Source organism: Phoenix dactylifera, chromosome 9, assembly GCF_051530095.1.
Source record: "Phoenix dactylifera cultivar Ajwa chromosome 9, Ajwa_hap1_PhDact_Kaust_v1.1, whole genome shotgun sequence".
In the NCBI taxonomy this organism is placed as follows: domain Eukaryota; kingdom Viridiplantae; phylum Streptophyta; class Magnoliopsida; order Arecales; family Arecaceae; genus Phoenix; species Phoenix dactylifera.
In genome coordinates, this window is record NC_143198.1 from 31,648,389 (window position 1) to 31,667,809 (window position 19,421).

General features: G+C 38.1%; 2 protein-coding genes across 5 annotated transcripts; both read left to right on the top strand.

The window, feature by feature from the left end:
* Positions 1-9,135, top strand: LOC103721443 (uncharacterized). Of its 4 annotated transcripts, none has more exons than XM_017846116.5 (14): positions 1-155; positions 1,907-2,026; positions 3,060-3,267; positions 3,400-3,471; positions 3,568-3,639; positions 3,888-3,962; positions 5,888-5,985; positions 6,172-6,307; positions 6,502-6,609; positions 6,710-6,817; positions 7,092-7,452; positions 8,053-8,243; positions 8,316-8,374; positions 8,618-9,135. In XM_017846116.5, exons 2-14 carry the CDS (start codon positions 1,922-1,924, stop codon positions 8,774-8,776), a joined length of 1,752 nt encoding a protein of 583 aa, XP_017701605.3. In that variant the 5' UTR covers positions 1-155; positions 1,907-1,921; the 3' UTR covers positions 8,777-9,135. The 4 variants fall into 4 exon arrangements, with proteins under 4 accessions (XP_017701605.3, XP_038987153.2, XP_038987152.2 ...); XM_039131225.3 differs by having other exon boundaries at positions 10-155; positions 6,713-6,817; XM_039131224.3 differs by having other exon boundaries at positions 10-155; positions 6,505-6,609.
* A 2,591-nt stretch (positions 9,136-11,726) lies between these two features.
* On the top strand, positions 11,727-18,461 carry LOC103719022 (uncharacterized). Its single transcript, XM_017846355.5, has 3 exons — positions 11,727-12,019; positions 15,681-16,656; positions 17,673-18,461. The coding sequence occupies exons 2-3, from the start codon at positions 15,695-15,697 to the stop codon at positions 18,151-18,153; spliced, it is 1,443 nt and encodes a 480-aa protein (XP_017701844.3). The 5' UTR covers positions 11,727-12,019; positions 15,681-15,694; the 3' UTR covers positions 18,154-18,461.
* The last annotated feature ends 960 nt before the right edge of the window (positions 18,462-19,421 follow it).

Here is a 19,421-nt window from a genome sequence, read left to right on the forward strand (position 1 = left end):
GACTAGAACGTCATAGCGCGGGCTAAGAAACAAATTTGAGTTCGCGCTCAGTGGAGCGGGATTATTGGGTTCTTAGATATCTCAGCCGTCGTCTCTCTTCCTCTCTGAGGCGGCGATCACCGGGAAAAGAGGACTGCATCCAAACGCGGCAGCTGGTTCGATCCTCAACTCCACTTCGATTTTTGTTTCAGGAAACCCTAATTTCGTCTTCCTCGAACTTTCATTTGTAATTTTCTTTTTTTTTCCTCTTTTCCCCCGAATTCTTGAGTTGTTGTTGATTCTTGTCGATATGAACTGAAATCGGTTCTCTACTTTTAGAAGGGCCCCGATCCCTACGAGTTCTTCGTTCGGAGAATGCTCAGATTTGTGTTCTCGAGGACCGCATTTCCGATTGAGATCTGAAGGCCTTTCGATTCCTCGAATTCGTGTCATTAGCTTTCCTGATTTGGTATGAGAAACCCTAATGGGTGTGAGAATTTGTGAGTTGAGATTGCTTTCTTGCTCCTCGTTGAGAGGAGTTGCTCTTTCTCATGCGTGCTTGCTGGTGCGCCGGTTCAATTATTTAGAAGTTATACGAGGAATCACGTCTCTCTCATTAGCTTTGGTGAATAATTTAAGATTCATGGCGTGAGAAGGAGTTTATTTCGCAGGTTATATGATGAAGAGAAGGTTTATATGAAGTCTTCCTTTTTGAATGTCTTAAAAAATCATTGTAATGGAAGGGAATTGAATAAATGGATATACTTGCATGGGTTCGGGGAACTGGTGACCTGTGGAGGTTTGCAATATCACAATGGGATTGCTGATACAGGACTAGCTTTTTTAATAAAAAAAGTTTTGTATCCAACTGTTAGTTTACCTGTCCCAGGGAAAAGACAGGGCTTTGCAGGGGATGGATACTCTGGTTATGTTGGTATCTACTTCAATCACCATTCATGGTGCGTAGAGGGAAGTAGATCATGAGCTGAGTATAACAACAAAATTGTAATCAATTATTCTATTGTTGACCAACGAGGGTTGCTTAATAGTTAGCATAAGATCTCACAATGCTGAGCACTTGATTTGTGTTGAGGGTTGCTTGTTCTTCCTTGAAGATCTTGCATTACATTCTTTCCAAACTACATGGTTCATGGAGTAACATTTTAAGTGCTGTGTGCTAGTGCCATGCCAGTTTGGCATTGGAACGAACATCCAGTGCCATGCAATGCTAGTGTCGATGTGCATGGGCATTCGGGTGTGTCATGCCAGTCTAGTCTTGGCATTGTACGTGCCGGTCTGTCGACAGGTGCAGTTGGCACTTTGATCCTTGTTATTGGAGTATTCTAATATCCCAAGAATCTTCCAGAGTCCAGTAGCTCGTCCTCAACATTGTTTTTCTTTCTTTCTTTCTTTTTTCATAGATAATACAACTTGGAGATCTCCACGGACACCACTATATATTTTATGTTCTCCTTATGCTCTGACTTTTGACAGTGCATCTACCTAGAACCCCTGAACTCTGCCATCAGAGGCCTCTCTTTTGAAGCCTCCCTCCTAGGCTACTGTTTTTGTTGGACAATTCCTTTGCTCTGATTGCCTATATGCCCATGATCTATAACAAAGTCTATTCACTGCTCTTTATAGCTCTCATCAGATCTCTAGAAAACTGCCTGTAAATTGGAGAACCCAACTTAAAGGGAATTATGACCTACATCCTTGAAAAGCTTGTGCCACATCCCATCCTGATAATTTTTCATTTGTTACTAGCATTTATCATTCTTAGCAAAATGTTTTGGAGGTTTTAGTCCTATAGATCCAGTACTGGAAGACAAGCTACTTCTTAAACTGTTTGCATATGTTTTTATTCCTATTTACTTCTTTTGTAGCTTAGATTGTGTGCATTGTAAAGATGATCTGATGTGAGCAGGTTGCAGTCTAGGACATGACTTGCACAAAGAGATGGACTGTAACCTATACGAAGCACATGAAGCAGAAGAGAAAAGTTTATCAGGACGGGGTATTGGAGCAAAGTGCTTCAGGTAACAAGGTAAAACATCTAGATCCTCAAACCCCCATGGGAAAAAAAAGAATTTTGGTGCAAATATTTTCTAATGACTTAGGTTTTGGTACAAAGCTAGTTAGTTTTAGGCACAATGTAAAATTTTTGTCTGTTCTGATCCTTTGGCACTACATATTTAGACAATGCAGTATTATATGATTACCTTTTTTTGTGCTATTATTGGGCAATAAAAAAAACAACTGCTCCAAGCAGAATGAAATTACTTTGCTGCAGAAGAACAGAAATTTCTATGAAAATAAAATGACTTAGTTAATAACGGTGTATGAGTGAGTAGAATGACCATATACATGACTTGTGAATTGGCCAAAAAGAACAGTTGAGTTTGGGTTGTTTCAAGTGTGGTCATTGATAAATTGCAAGAAATGTGGTATGCTTTTTCTTAAGGGAGAACCATATCTGTAGTATGTACCCAACACTTCAGGTTTAAAAAGGAGAGGAATTTGTATAGGAAATCTACTCATGATTGAAATGAGGGAGTTTGAATAGGTGTATTTCGTATGGCCATTAAGATGCTTAAGCTTGAAACTTCATTAGCCTTTCTTTTCTAATTAAAACATACCCTTCGAAGGTCTCACAAAGAACTATATTTTTCTTTTTATTTTTCACTTACTGCTCAATCATTCTTATCGGACAAAGCACTACAAAAGATGCTTTGCTCTCCTGTTTGAATCACATAACTTAAATTTCCTTATTGTTTTGGTTCTAAAAGATACCTGGATAAAGCCATGGAGATTTGAGAATCCTCAAACATGTGGTGAAGCTGGATTGATTAATTTGACCAATGACATATGGCCAGAGACCAGAGACTAATTATTATATTTATGGCTATCAATATATCTCGGTTAAAAATTGTGGGTTTACCATTTGTTTATCTCTGATTATATTGGTTAATTTATCTGTTTAGTCTTGGTTCCTTATTATAATTTTGTATCAGATAGGTCAGAATTTTCCATTTTGATTGTATTCTTTACTAATCTATCTTGTTTCTGTATATGCTTAGGTAATGTTGTATGATGACAGTGAGAAACTCATAGATAGCAGGTTTTTCAAGAAAGGTGAGGTGGTTGAATGTGGCAGAACGCTGACCATGGAAGCCCATCTTGTTGATATTGGAGATCCCGAAGCAAATCACAAACCTCTTACAAATTTAAATATCAGCAGAACAGATAAGAAATTAAATGAAATGGCTGGCCTGCAGGGACAAAATGGTAGGATTATTTATTGTTTCTTCTCATTATACTCATAGACACTGAGTTCCCTTATGCAAAACTTTAGTACATTCAACATATTGATGCAGACTAGTTTAGGCTCTTACTCATGGTAAAGTGCCTTTGTTATAGAAAACAGAAAAAGCATGTTGCAGAGTAAACGACCGAATAAAGTTTTAAATGCGATAAATTGCAGCATCAGAGGTCAGAGGTTCTGCCACATTTAACTATTTGATGCATTAAAATAGGTGATTTCTGTCAAATGTTTCAGTTCTTATACTGAAGTATCTTTATCCTCAGATAACAAGAAAAACACATCGGATGGTAGACCACCGCAGAAACATTCAGTTGCCGTACCAAGAAGCATTACAGGTCAGTCTTGTGTAGCTTGTGGATATATTGCATGCAGTTGGTCAGCTATGAATTCCTTCCCAGCTCTTCTTTTCTAAATTTTTACATGCTACCTGGCTATTATGCTACTCAAGTTCCAGCTTTCTTTCTTTTCTTGTCAAGTAGAAAACAACCTTGCACTAACTAGTTCATCATGGCTTGATTTTATATTTAATTCTTCAGTAATTGCGTATTTAATCTAGCATCGTTTAATGCTTTTCCTGATCCAGTGAGCACAAAGACTGAATTTGGTAGCTCTGGAGCACCACAAACCCGTCCAAATACAACACATACACCATTAAAAGGTTAATACAACATTTTGCTTTTTATTGCCTACAATACCATTAATATCATTTTATTTATTTTCAATATTTTGCAGGTACATGTTATTTAGATTTTATGTTCTATAATTGTGATTTAGCCTTATTTACATTTTCAAGAATCAGTTTCTTTTAGTTTCCAAGCCAAGTAGAAAGCGAAGTTGGCATATGGATGCACGTATTCCCATGATTTTGCAAATGATACTACAGAAAGCGAAGTTGGCATATGGATGCACATATTCCCATGATTTTGCAAATGATACTACAGAAAGCGAAGTTGGCATATGGATGCACGTATTCCCATGATTTTGCAAATGATACTACAGAAAGGGAAAAGGTTTTATATGGTTCCTTGCAAATATTGCAGATCTTATTTATGTCAAAAGAGGACAAGTGACAAATGAAATTATCTGCTTCTGGTAACAGGTATCATGCCTGTACCAGTTAGTGCTCGGCATGGTATGCTCTACCATATTATATCATGCTGAGTAGTCTCTCAGACTCACACCCTGCCAAGGAAAGATGCACAACATTTTATATACGTTCAGAAAAGACCAATATTCAATATGCTTATGAAACCCTTCTCGTTTGTGGTATAGACTACTTCAAAATGCCTTTTATTTTCCGGGATTTTAGTCCAACTTTATAAATATTAAGATAGATACATGCACATACTGGTTCGTGCCTGCTAAAAGATTTTTTTTTTGATCATCAGTGACTTTGAAGAAAATATTTAGAGAACGATGGTTACTTTCGTATTATATCTTTAAAAAGTGATAGTTGAAAAATACCTTTCTTTGAGCTCTCGAAGAAAAGAAAAGAAAAATACCTTTCTCTGTCCACATTCTATTTGTGCTTGCCGAAATGACCTCAATGTCATTTTAGCCTGTACCCTACTGCGTATGATTAATCATTACTGGAATATCCTACTTAAGTATAAGTAAGCAGTTTTGTCACTACATGAGTTGATAATGACATGTAAGGTACATATCCTATTCTGAAACCATTCCTTTATCCTGCATTATGATATTTACACATCCATCTCTAGACCTGCTCTCCATTCACATGACAGCAAATTATTCTTTCCAAATGGTATCTCTTTGATTTGTTTAAAGTTTCTAATTTGGAATTCTTTCCCATGTCACAATTTTAAAATTTCTGGTTTTGTAGAGTATGAAGCATTTATAATTGTCATGAGTGTAGTCCCCTTTTTTTGGCAACATGTATAGAAACAGCTAAGAATGTAACCAAACAAACAAACAAAAAAGACAGGATAACAAGTGTATTTATAAGAAGGGCGAAGATAGCACATTCCTCTTGCATCAGCTTCCAGCAGCAAGGCCAATTCCGGGTGAATATGAGATCCATCAGAAATTTCAAATGTCCTCCCTGTACCAGCTAACCAATCCACAGAAGTGTTACCTTGTCTCAGAACATGATGTACAGTGAAGTTCCGAAGCGAGGATGTTAACAGGAAGATCTGTTTAAGCAAAGGAAATACTGAGGTAGAATTGGATCTCTTCTTTAACCATGGAATGACAGTCAGAAAATCTCCTTCAAGAATGAAGCAAGGATCTCCAATTTCCAAATTTGGAAATTACCAGCACAATAGCTTCCCAAGCTCCATGTAGTTCAGTATAGGGAACAGATGATGAGTATAGTCCTTAATAGATAAAAAAGTAAGGGAAAATTTTATTATATGACTCCTTAGGAGAAATTTTATTATATGACTCATCGTTATATCTAATTTCCAGCAACGATCAGGTTTGACGGTAATTTTGCATTATTAGATAACCACCTAAAAAAGCTTAAAGTTTTCATAGAAGTATTTAAACTTATATGCCTTTTTTGTTCCCTTCCATGCATTTTGTTTTTTCCTACTCACCTATAATCCCGTTATTCCTATATAGAATGGAATGTCTTATATACCACACAAATTACTCAAAAGGCAAAAAGATATCATGATGGCATATTGCGACTTGCACTATGCGGTTCTCATAACAATCAGGTTAGTTGATATCTTTCAATTATCTTTACTAAAATTCTTTCAACAAGCTCACTCTTTTGCATTTAAACATTAAATAAATATTAAAATGCTCAAGGTCTATTTGTTATCTAGATTCTAGTTACAATCAGTACTAAAGGGCCCAAGTGTAGCTCATAAAGTTTTGTGCAAATTCTCATATGTCCTCAGATTTTCTTATTGGATGAAGATGGTGCAGTACTGAGCAGCAAGTTCCTCAGGTCAGCTGAAAATGTGGAAAAAGGCAACAAGATTGGGTTGTCCAACTATCTGGTTGAAGTTTGTGAGCCACTAACTTCCCTGGAAGGTACATTTTTTTTCTATATATCCACACGTGAGCTCTTGTTTTAATTGACTGTTTTTCAATAAAATCGATACAACATGCAAGAAGTTCCACTGGTTATGTTTCATGAGGAAAGGCTTGATGAAAAATGTCTGCAGATCTTTATTATTAAAGCTTTTTTCCCAGATGGTATGACTCAAATATTTCCTGATGTGCAGAAGGTCTCCATCAGGTTCCTTCAGTGCAAGTTGCATGTTCTAGCTGCTCTAATGACAGCAAATTCACAACTAATACGGAAAATCTTAGTGGCATGATGCTGCCTACTGGTTCGTTTTTCCTTACTAGATGCAACTTTTGGATGATGTCCATTATTGGATATGATTTTAGTGTTATTCATCCTGATAATCAAAGTGCTTTAATGTACAGAAGATTTACAGAAGGGTCATTCAGAGCAAGTTATAGGTTCTAGTGGCTCAAATATTGGGAAGTCTACGAGCTGTGGAAGGCTGCTAAATGATGAGCCATTGCGTGATGGTTCGTTTTGCCTTGATGCTTCTTTTTATATTAGCAACATCTTCATTGAAATGTTACTGATTTGACATGTGGTTCAGGCATAATATTATCTATTGTTACTATCTAAGTATGCATCAGTGACCCTATCTTCGCTAGTTATAAAGGATTTGTGGTTCCTATTGGAGGAATTTGATGGTTGCATATTTGCAGTGCGAACCATTCTTTAGTTCTCTTATAGATGTGATCTCCTTGCATAAAGTTATAGTTTTTTTGGTGACTCCTGTTCCTTTTCCAGCCTGCCAAATTCTATCTATTCTTCAAAAGCCATTGCCAAAAGAGAATGTCGGCCAAAGAAAGCTGCCAGTAGATCAAGCTCATTCATCACCATCTTCAGACTGCACCTTATTGGATGTACAAAGTCATACCAAGGAGCTTAGTGTGCCAGGGATGAATTTTTTGAGGGAAACTGTTGGTGACAAACGTGACTATGACTCTGCTGGAGGTGCTGCTCAAACCTCTACGTCAGGAAGTCCCTTCGTAGATTTTGAAGCTTCTCAGGAAGTTCATACTTCGAGCATTATCATTGCGGCAGACATTGATAGTGAAGAGAAATTGCCATCAGATGGTTGTTCATCTACTTGCAATCAGTTATCTGGGTATGCCTTCTATATTTTCAAGTTATTATAAATTAGGATTGATGTCATGCAGTAGTGAAATATATGATTCTTGTAACTTCTGATCATCTAACATCCAAACATGTCTTAATACAGAAAACCAAATGTTTGGGTTTTCATTCCTGAAGAACTTATGCTTGTTGATCATTGAGGGAAAAGGATCGATATATTTATAACTACTTAATGTGAATATTTTGGTGGTATTGTGTGGTTTTCCTTGTGTGCCTAAACCTAGATGGTCAACTATGGTGCTGGGGCTATGTCACCTAGCTTCTTCTAAAGTTTTTTTTTTTTTTTTGACTTTTTCTTTTTCCATAGAAGCATTTTTCTGTGATCATTACCGAGCATTTTTTGCTTTAAAAATTGCAAAATTACTTTTAAGTAACACCAAACATGCCCAAAGAATATCATGAATATATTTCATTGAATTTACATTTGGTCTTTTATATTTTCCATCTATTTTCGATAATGTTTTGTTCCTGTTTCAAGGATGATGTTGCTTCTGCCTTAGACATTAGAACTATTATGTTTTGGGTGTCTGTCCACGATGTTCAAACTCATGCGTCAATGATTTTGATACAGGCAAGTGGCACCAGAAACTTCAGCAACCATAATGGTTATGGAGTCTACTGAGAAAAGTTATGCGGGCATGACAGTTTCCACTGCAGGATCCAGAGTCTCAGATGCTAATGCTTGCACTTCGTTCAGGATGAGTCAAGGAAATGTGTCTGATAATAGTAGTGCTGATAATGATAGGAGTCCAGGACCTCCAGGTGAATATATTTAACGTTCAGTCTCCAATTCCTCTAATTTTATTCTAACAGCCAAGATCAATTCTTCTACAGGAACGAGTGGTACTGGCATCTTGGGTGTCTATAGCGTGAAATATGAAAGTACCGATCAGGTTTGAGAGTTTGAACCTTCTACATTTCTTGTTTCCTGTGACAAGTGACTTGTCTGTTTTGATGTTCGATATAAAAACAGTTCATTCTTCCAATGATTTAATAGGCATCTGCTGTAAACTTTACAAATGAGAGGAGCAAAAGAAAATAGTTTAGTTTTCTGGAGATCAGAACCTTAGAACCTGAGACATTTGAAACTGTTTTACCTGTACGGACTCAGTTCACATAATTATTTTTTGGTGCAGATCTGTACCGAGAACAAAGCAGATGGGAGGCTTGGAAGGGTCCCCTTGTTGGACGAATCAGAATCTCTAAATGCGACAACTAAGAATTCCGAGTGTCAGTGCTCGACAAGTATGTGCCTTGATGTGGACGAAGCACCTACATTTGATTTGGGTCTCTAAATAAAGGATCAGCAGTATGTTGTTGCTGCGGCTCAAAGCTTAGACATTCATCGGGCCATTCATTTGCTTTTCCCTGGCCAAGCTTGCCGTTCTGAGCAGCAGAAAAGTTAGTGCTATGGTCCATTTCTTCTATAGTCCTCATGATTTCAGTGCGTCACTGTAAACGTAAATCAAATCATGCTCACTTGCACTTGCACCGTTGCTTCAAGCCCTATGGTTAAATCCATTGGCCTCCTGATTTCGATTTCTTATAACACCCTCTCTCCTTGGAAAATAATTTCGATGTTGAAACGTGTGTACTGCTTAGCTCACGATGTTGAAATTTATGGTCCGGTGGCTATGTACCAGAGAAAGTTTGGTATATAACTCTATTAGTGCGGGTGATGTTATGAAACTGAGTCTGAAGACTCTACCTGCGATGAAGACCGAAGAACACATATCTGGGCACTTGGAAAGTATTCCATTCAGTACGTCTGATTTGAAATTGAATCAAGTACATATCCATGTCCGCTTATTCATCCAGCTTGCGATAATTGTGTTTGCCAACCAAGTTTCCAGATTCCAAATCAATCGACGTGCCGTAATCCGTTCTGTGTCCGGACTGCGGAGCTGAAGCCCATTGTTTCCTGGGTTTTACGTCAAATCGAATCATAATGGCCAAGTAATAACAAAGTGAACGCATAGATTTAATCACTCGTGGCCCTGGTTTCCCAGGTTCCCCACTTGTGTCTCTCTCCAACTCCCTTTGCCGGGAGACAAGAAGCAACATCTACGAACAGTCCATTTGAAAGCCGAAGTAGTAAAAATAGGCGTAGGAATGAAAAGAGAGCCGAAAGGAACGGAGAGATTTTTCCGTCAAATTTGGCTTCAGATCCTCTATCGCTTCTGGTTACCGTCATAATTATTTTGGTTCTGAAACTGCCACTATTTAGTATAAATGGCAGGCAGAAGATTCATTACTCCAGATTTCAGATTTTCTTTATTGTTTAATCTTTTTCTTCGTAAACTAAAAGGCTTAAACGGCTAGACCGGGCAAACTTGACCTACTTTCTGCACAAGATTTGCATACAATGTATTCTGATCTTGGTGCCCAGACCTGTCACCCTTACACCATTATAGGGAGAAATCATAGGGAAACTGCTATTAATTACAGTCCAAATTTGTGGCAAAAGAAACATAAGCTAGCCCAATAATTAACTGAATCCCACACGGGAGATTTGTCTAGTCAATATTTTTTATGGCTCGAACCTATTATAAGGCATCCTTTTTGAGAGAAACATGGATTAATGTTTAAATAGTTTGAAAACTATAAGCCGAAACCTTCACCTAAATAGGATTGACAAATGATTAGAAGACAAGCGGAGAGGAGACATGCATATAGGCTGGAAGCGTGTCAATAAATAAACGCCCCACGTCACCTTATCTAAAGAGCCATGTCCTTTGGATTTCGGAGGAGCCGGCGGACGCGTCTCCATTACGCGGAAAAGGAAAATAAAAGCCCTGATTACGGGAAACTGAGATCGGTCAGGTTGGGTGGGTAAACGACGAGCTCCACAACTGTCCTCTTCACGTCCACATCGCCGGCAGCTAGTCCGGCACCGGTGACAGCAAACTCACCAGCTACGATGATCCAAAATTTTCTTCCTCTTTGGGTCTTTCTTCTCCTCCTCGTATCTCCTATAATAGCAGAGTACCCTCTTTGTTTTTTATATAGAAAACTGGTGCACACCATCATGCCCTTCCAAGAAGTCTTTTTTTTTAGCAGAAAGAACAATCCAATCAAAATATTTCTACTCCTCTCTGGAAAATTTCCATGGCCGCGCAACTAAAATTCATTGATCAATCGATTGGAAATTTGCCCTCACAAATAATATAGATGAAAAAATCTGCAAAATTTAAAAAAAAAACAAAAAGGGATAATTTCCATAACAAAGAGAATGTTAGATCGCTATTGCGAGTGTTCTGGCGTACCTACCTGTGATTTGGATGACACGGAGAACAGCGGTGATTCTTTTGCTCACTTTTCAGCCAAGTTTGGTACAAGTTCCCACCGAGCGATTTTTTATTCAATTAACAAGAAATAGTTAACGGCGTTAAGGCGAGAAGTCCGAGGCCTTGCGATTTGCAAACATTCCACGTGGCCTTCCGGCACGACCGCGCACTGCGATCAACTATGAGACGCGTCCGGAGCTGACACATGGTCAGAGGTACACAACGTAGCCGTACATGCAGCCAATAAGAGCGGCTGGTTTCTGGAAACCTACGTGCATCTTAATGCATCATCATAAAAATCAACGGTCATGGTTGGCTGCTTGTACGGTTATATTGGTGCGCGCAGTAGACAATAATTTCTCAACATCAGGCGGTGACTGGATCCAGAGACCCCGCACAACTTTTGTTTTTTTACCGGAAAAATATAAATCTCCAAAGTGATTTCCTTCGATTGACGGCACACGCGGTTTCCGTGTAGCAGCGCACGATTGCACCGGCGACAGATCCCTCGCGCAGTCTTGGGACACGTGGGAACCCATGTCCGTACCTCCTCCTTATCCCCTACTTTTACGTAATTAATTAATTAACGATAATAAGTAATAACTGCCCATTTATCCCCAATTTAAAAAAAGAATACCTCAAAGTTATCTAGAGGCTCGCGATTAACGCCCCGGGATTTTCATATAATTACAATCGACATCATTTTTTTTTTCTCCCTTCGTTATATTATATTTTGTACAAATATTTTTTTTTTTTTTTTTTTGGGTACAACGGCTACCCTGTACTTATATGAATGCAGACCATAGAGTTGAGAGAAAAAAAAATAGAGCAACGATGAGGATGTCCAAAAGACCCTTTTCGAATGGGGAGCGATCCAATCAGAGTCTTTTTACCCATCGTTGGTTGGAGCCACGGCTATCTGTGGGGTTTATAGAGGGGACCCCAAATCGACGGGCATAGCCGAGAGAGATGGATGGGGATTAAAAAGGGACGGGTACTTGGGAATTCTCTTAGTTAGTCAGGGTCTTTTTGGATGTCTAACTTCGAAATTAGTGGAAGTGGGAGAAGGTAATATAGAATGATAAGAATTCGAAAGATAAAAAGTTTGGGGAAAAAAACGATTGGAGAGAAGAGAGAGAGAGCGAGCGCAAACTAGCGTCATTTTTTTTTTCCTCGCCTTGATTAGATTCGGTTTTAGATCTCATCTTAGAGAGTCCAGCGCTCCTGTCTCCCAGTTTCTTCGTTTATGAGGTATATCTTTTCGTCTCGATCCCGGATTGCTGAATTCTGGAGTTAAATTCGATTTGCTGTTTTCTTTTTCGAGTTCTATTCGGGGTTTTGTGAGTTGGGCTTCTGTTCTGTTGTTGTTTTTTCTTTTTTTTTTTGAGGTTCCGGGTTGTGTGTTTTTCTTTTCCGGTAGGTCGTGTTTAGTTTATTGGTGGATTTGTGCGAATTTTAAATAATTTTTAAATTGTAGATGGTGCTTATCATCAGTGACTGTGTTAGGAGTTGGAGGGGTTCTTTTATTTTTATTTTTGTGTCAGAAGATTTGAGTATGTTTGACTAATTGTGACTTAAGATATTGCGTGCTTTAGATTTTTTTTTTTTTTTTGGTCCGGCCCGAATTAGATATTTTGGATTTGTAAACATCTTTTGGGTCATAGTTATATTGATGGGGAATGCAGCCGTGGCCTCTTGGTTAAATTAATAGATTACCAGGGGAGTGTTAAAAGAACTCTGTGCCATGGTTATTTATTGCATAAGGTAGAGGTGGCGGCTGGGAAGAGTAAAGTTCTGCATTTTCCCCTGTTTCGCCACTCGTTCGGTACTGGCAGTTGGCTGCTTTCTTTTTTTGCCCTGCTTTGAAGAGAAAAACGGCAAGTATTGAATCATACATGGTTTTATGAGCACTGAGGATTTGGAGAAGTGGCCATTTTGGTATCTCTTGACAAATGTTTGAATATACATAGAGGATTGGGGTGCATTTTATTTTTTCGGCATAGAATTTTCTTATTTCAGCTATTGTGTCTATAGTAATAGTGTTAGTGTGGTTAATAAATCATATACTTGTCAAGAAGGCGTAAGCATAAGCTTCCATATTTGCTAAGAAGAAGCCTTGTCCAATCAATCTAGTATTAGCAGATAGTTTTGCAGTCACTCTAATGCACCAACCAAAGAAATGGATGCATGCTTTAAAGAGGCAAGCATCGTGTGTTGGTTTGTCATATTGTTTTTTAAGTTCCATTTGTCTCCTTGTTGATGTGTCAGGTTTTTTCTTTTGCTGGATGCTTTGTTCTATAAATTCAGAGATGCATGGCTAAAAGAAAGCTCCATAATGGCAGAAAACTATAAAAAGGCCATATTTCATAAGAAGCTTCAAGTGCAGAAGCAATTGTATTGACCAATTCATCTTCTTTCTAACTCAAGGGTGGAACTGAAAAATTTCTATATGATGCTCAAGTTAAATTGCGTAATAATTAAAGGCACAAACTATCTTTTTTACATGTGCATGCTTGATCATACAAAATCATAAGCAGCTAGCTTCTTGCTCAACCGACTATCTTCCTTGGTATGTCATCCATGGGCGGATCAAATGGTCATAGTAGTCGATAAAGGTTCATTTTATGAATTTAGTATGGCTATTGCCTCCCTTATCTGACTTACTGCTGAGTCTTCAGAATGGGCCTCCTGAAAGTCAATATGTTGATGCAATTTTTTAAAATGAGTTTTTTTGGATGTCACCATAAAAAAATGCTGCATCATACAAATTGAAGGGGTTTATGGAAAGATAGTACCTTTGCAATGTGGTACTGTATCTTATCCATTACTATCGTGTTTGTTCCTACTATGATGCACATGAGCAAAATTGAGTCAGGAGACTATGACTGCACTTTGAATTTCCTTACAAACTAGCATTTGTGAGGTAATAGCATTAGTCTTTGTTGTACTGAAACTTAGATATATCATGATCAAGATGATGCAATTTTTTGATGCAGCATTTTTTTATGGTGAAAATCTTATGATCCATGTTGGAACAGATGTTGACTAATTGATTTACTAGGCTATAGTCCACAAAATTGTTGCGTTATCAAATTTTAACCTTGTTACTGTTTATCAGTATTGTAATTCTTAGTGATAGAGACTTCTAAAACCAAATTCACTTCATTGCTTCTTGCTCCCTTCAATTTTCATAATTCTCTCTTACAACACTAGGTATGGCTCATCTTATCTCAACAAGCTCTAAAACTAAGTTTAGAAGAAGAGGCATGATTAAACTGAATGTTGTACTATTTCTTTCATCAGGAATATGGTTACTAAAATATATGTCCATATATAAACTTATATATACTTGCATGAGCCCCCTCCCCTGCTTCGATTTTCCAGCACAAATTCTGTCCTTTGATTGCTTTGAATAGCCTGTGTCTCAATGCTAACCTTCCAAAGAGGCCAAGGGCCTGGTCTTATACTTCATCTGCCTTATTTAATTTCATCCCATTCCTTTATTGGAATCAAATTCATTCATTTCTTTGGTGTATGTACAGTAGGACCATAATGAAGGTTAACAGTACTAATGGCAATATACAGAAATTTTATGAGAATTTCACTGTTACTTATTAATCACTTTGAATCTTGAAAATGGGTACCCATCTTCAAAAATATAGCATTCCGTGCTTGTATACTCTAACCCGATATACTAAGCTGTGCTCTACCATCCTTGCTATTGGCATGGAAACATATATAGATCTATGTTGATAATTATCTAAAGGTACACTTAGATACGTGAGGAAATCTTTTCTTCTTTAAATCTTCATTAACCGATGATGATGGTTAAACATGATTTGAACACCTAAGCTGTGTGCAAGTGCTTCTACTTCCATTATACGTCTTCTCCTTGATGATGCGTTATTGTTTCTGATAAGTGCCACAAGCATACAGATAATACTCCTTATTAGCTTTTCAAACCACATCCTTGCATCAAAATAGCATTAAAGTTTTGGTTTTGTATGTGCATATCATTTGATAGAAACTGCCACTTTTGTAGGATACTAGTATGTATTGTAATGTAAATCAGTGTTGACTAATACTAGGTTGAAATGAATTATCATGTAGCTTGAAGATATGGAGTACTATATCATGATGGGCCATGTGGACCTAGTGCCCGGTGCAGGTAGTTGCCTGTTACAGTATGTGCTAGCTGGCACTAAGTAAAACCATGATGAAGTACTCTACTTGCACATATCATTCCCCTTTCTGGGCCGACATTCATATCCGTACAAATTTATGACCCAGCTGGATCAAGGTGCTAAAGCCCTTGGGCAATCATGACTGTTGACCCATAAACAACTATTTGGCGATCAAAACTTCTTATGTAGCCTATGCTTAAATATAGGAGTAGTAATAAGTAATATGTAAATCTACTATATTGTACATGACCACATTTTTGAAACTGATTTTCAGTCATCTTCTTGTTTCTCGTTTGGGCCTAAATAGTGGCTTAGTATTCAGTTATAAATGTCGCAGACTGTCTGCCAATTCATAGTTACTTATAATTGGGTCTTGCTAGATTATATCAATGGTGAATAACACTTGTTCCTGAGACAGCTTCCATGCTGGGAGCTTTTGGTAGCTCTATTAGTTTTACTTTCCTAGCTGTTCCTTCTGTAGGCTTTTAAGGTGATGTCCTCTAAAATTTGAAATTAAAAGCTTTTTGTTTGTTTTTTTTTAATTAAAAAAAATGTCGAAGTGTTCTTACTGCTTCAGCTTTTAAGGTTAGTTGCACCCGTGTCTCTAGAATTCTTTGATAGATTTTTTTCTTTAAATCCAAAATTGCTCATACACTCTTTTTCTTGAGAATATAATTTCACTAGCTTTGTCCTCTCTGACAAAGAATTGCTGTAACAATCTGTTTTAGAGAATGAGGGAATAATGGCAGCTGCAGAAGCAAGGGCTGCTTGGCAGCGTGCTGCAAACCGTTGCCTAGTCCAGGAGGATGCAAAGAGAGCTCCAAAGTTAGCCTGCTGCCCATCATCATCTATGCTGCAGAATGATTCAAGCAATGGCAATGCAACAAATGTGCAAGATCATTCTGCCCCCAATTTTATGCATTTAAACTGGAATCCCGTGAATTCTAATCTTCCATCGGACACAAAATGGTGGCTTCAGCTGCAACCCAACTTTGGTTACCAAAAGGACTACATATGCGAACAACTGAATTTCTTAGAAGATCAACATGATGAGAAGAGTGTAGAAACTACAGTCCCAACATCTAAGTTTATTGAAGAGTCGTTGCCAGGTGAATCAATGGACATTGATCTTAAAAAGAGCGAATGCTTTCTGGAGTCTCCATGGATTGTATCTACAGCTTTTATGAAACACAGTTCTGAATCTGGAGTCGAAGAGATGAAGACGGTAACCAGTTGCCTGCAGCAACCATTAAAGCGTAAAGTAGATATGAGTGATTATCTTTACAGGGATGAGGAGCTGCTGGATTGGAAGCCAGTTGATCGGTTGGGTTCAAAGAAACAAGAGAAGGTTTCTTCAGACGTTAATACACCATGGGCAGGAGGTAACAAGAGTGAGCCCTGGTGGCGGATATCTGACAAAGATGAGTTGGCTTTGTTTGTTGCCCAAAAATCACAGCAGCATATTGAGAACTGTGATCTTCCCAGGCCTACCCAGACGGTGCATATTAGTGGGGATCCATTTCCTTGTCTTGAGAATTTAGACAGCAACGGGATATTTGCATCAACATCAGGTCAAAAGTTGCATGCTGGCATATGCAGCCCCTTTGATTATGCACAAAATAGTTCTTCTTCTGGGAGTGCGGATGATAAGAATTGGTCTCCTAATGGAGGCTATTCGCTGCACGATACTGCAAAACCGTACAGGTATTGATTGTATGCATCTTCAAGGAAACAGCACATGCTTAATTTCTTATTTCTTATTTCTTATTTTTCAAAAGGAAGGAGCATCTAATTTAGATTTAGCTTTTGTTTAGTATGATCAGATTGCCACATGCAATTGATAAGCAAGAAATTTCTTGTGTTTTGCTTTAATATATCTGTATCTACATATGTAGGTAGAAGAAGATGGCTCTTGTCTATCTTCAGTTTGCTTGCCAAGGACTGGCAAGATGAGAGCATGAGAACGAACTTAGATAAATTCTAGTTTATAAGTAGATTCTTGCATATCCTGTTACTGAGAGAAATTCAAATGTATGGTTTCATTTGAATATTACATCTTGATTCATTTCATACGACATATGCTATTTTTCGCCGTGCAGCATAAAAGATAACTGTTAGGCCTTTGCAATCATAGTTGTCAAGTTTCTTGGCCAAGCTATGATTGTCTGCTAAACAAAATATTTGTTGTTTACAGATAGGTGCATACTTCCATCCTTTGTTGGTTTTCCATCTCTTATCTATATGAAGCATACGTGGAATCTTTGACTAACTGTTAATTAATCTTCTTCTGAATTCTGTAATTAAAAATTTTGTTTATCAGATTAATTAACAGAGTGCTGCGTGATCTAAAGATTTGATATGTACTGTCTGTTCAGATTCCCTGCAATAACTGGTGGTCGAATAATTAGATATACTTTTGGTTCACGTTATTTATTCCATTCTTTCAGGATTCATGATAATATGTAAACTTGATGAGATTAACTTGTAAGCTTTTATTGACTGACTAATTATCTATATAAATCATAGCAGTTTTGGTACTTTTACAAGACGTGACTTTTTCCCATTGAGAAAATCTTTTATATGTGTCTGTATGTCCTCCAACAGTTTTCTCTTGTACAGAGACGTACTTAAATAAACCTGTTCTTCTAACCAATCAATCTTCTTCCCTTCTCTGTTATTGCTTATATATGCATTATGCTTGATGCCATGATGCTATGCAGTGGCAACCAAGGTTATTGTACAACTAAAAATGATTCACCAGAAAGCAACCAGATACCAGAAGGTGACCCAAGCCGGGCTCAGCTGTTGGAAGCACTCTGCCATTCACAAACCCGCGCAAGGAAAGCTGAAATGGCAGCCCAAAAAGCTTATAATGAGAAGAACCACATCATCAAGCTACTGTTTAGACAAGCTTCTCATCTATTTGCATGCAAGCAGTGGATACACATATTGCAGTTAGAGAGCTTATGTCTCCAGCTTAAGATGAAAGACCATCAGATCTCAACACTCTTCCCTGTCCTGCCATGGATGCCATTGAAGGGGACACCTTCAAGCAAAGATAGGAACACAAGGAGGAAAGGTAGGAAGCAGGAGACGTATAATATCTGCAAGTATGTGGTTGTCTTTGCATTTGGACTGGGTTTGGCTGGTGCAGGTTTGCTCTTGGGATGGACCATGGGCTGGTTGCTACCTACTCCGTAGATTGCCTCGCTGTTTAAAACTGGTAACCAAGAATTTCAAATCCATGCATGCCGGGTTTGTATTGTTGCAGTTAAGCAATTGCATCGAGGCTAATATTTATGGGGGTAGTGCGAAAGAGTTGGGGTTCAAAGCATGCGATGCGGTTGTTCATGTTGTGTTTATTGGCTCAAGGGTATCATCTGTTAATGTACATAAGCAGTACCTAGTGTACATGTGTTGGGACCTAGATGGTTTCACTTGTGTAATGATATACATGCAAGATGATGAAACTTTGCGGTCAAGCAGGCAATGAAATGTATTTTTTAACACCTTTGGTGATATTATTTCTGCATCATTTTAATCACATTTGCTTGCATGCATTGCCTGTGGATCTCTTAAAAATATGCAAATGTCATCAAGCCATTGGTTTGATGCAGTCTTCTTGTTATGAGGATCACCAAGTTGACAGCAAATTATGAGTTCTAATATTGGTTCAAAAGCAAATCATATTCTTGGATGTGAGGCAAAGTGCTGAGCAGCAAACTCAATTTTATTGAAGGGATGGATCAAGTTTTTGGACACATCTTACATGCATGCCATCGATTCAAACGGACTAGTGTTTTGGGGGTTGTTTGGCTGGCTGAACTATTTATCAAACTGATAAATATCAAATATGATTGTGTAAAATAGGTTTCGCAAAAGGCGAAGGCCAGACTTTTTTAACTTTAAGTACTGTTTTTCAGATTGTATAGCCGACTAGAATTTCTCATAGCAGGTGTTTTTAATTAATTGTCATGGTTCTTTTTTTAGACGTTTCCCTATATGTTATGTACCTGCCAAAACACACAGCAGGTGTTCCAATATGCTTTCTATCTGAATGCAGGGCAGGGTTTTGGCTGTGTGGCGAGGTTGGCTCACTGCCTGGCCTCTCACAGCAAGCAGAACTTTTCTTATATTTTTGGTGTCAATTGGTAGCCACGGAATGGCTCGGCTTTGTCTGTCTTGATAATGGAGATTGGGACGAGAAAGTCACGAAGATTGCTATGAACATTATCTTCGATGGAAGAAATTATACCCTACAATCCATGCACCACGTGGCCATACACGCAAATGATCACAACCACTTATTTCTGTAGTGTTGCACCGAGATGAGTATTTGATGAGGAGAAATTATACCCTACAATCCATGCACCACGTGGCCATACACGCAAATGGTCACAACCACTTATTTCTGTAGTGTTGCATCGAGATGAGTATTTGATGAGGCCCACAGGAATGAGGCCACGTGA

What these genes read in the sequence shown, in the direction of transcription:
- LOC103721443 (XM_017846116.5), top strand. Translation starts at nt 1,922, where the DNA reads ATGACTTGCACAAAGAGATGGACTGTAACCTATACGAAGCACATGAAG. An exon ending in TGGCCTGCAGGGACAAAATG is followed by an intron (nt 3,268 to 3,399) that starts GTAGGATTATTT and finishes CCTTTGTTATAG; the next exon opens with AAAACAGAAAAAGCATGTTG. An exon ending in TGATGAGCCATTGCGTGATG is followed by an intron (nt 6,818 to 7,091) that starts GTTCGTTTTGCC and finishes TTCCTTTTCCAG; the next exon opens with CCTGCCAAATTCTATCTATT.
- LOC103719022 (XM_017846355.5), top strand. Translation starts at nt 15,695, where the DNA reads ATGGCAGCTGCAGAAGCAAGGGCTGCTTGGCAGCGTGCTGCAAACCGT. An exon ending in GATACTGCAAAACCGTACAG is followed by an intron (nt 16,657 to 17,672) that starts GTATTGATTGTA and finishes GATGCTATGCAG; the next exon opens with TGGCAACCAAGGTTATTGTA.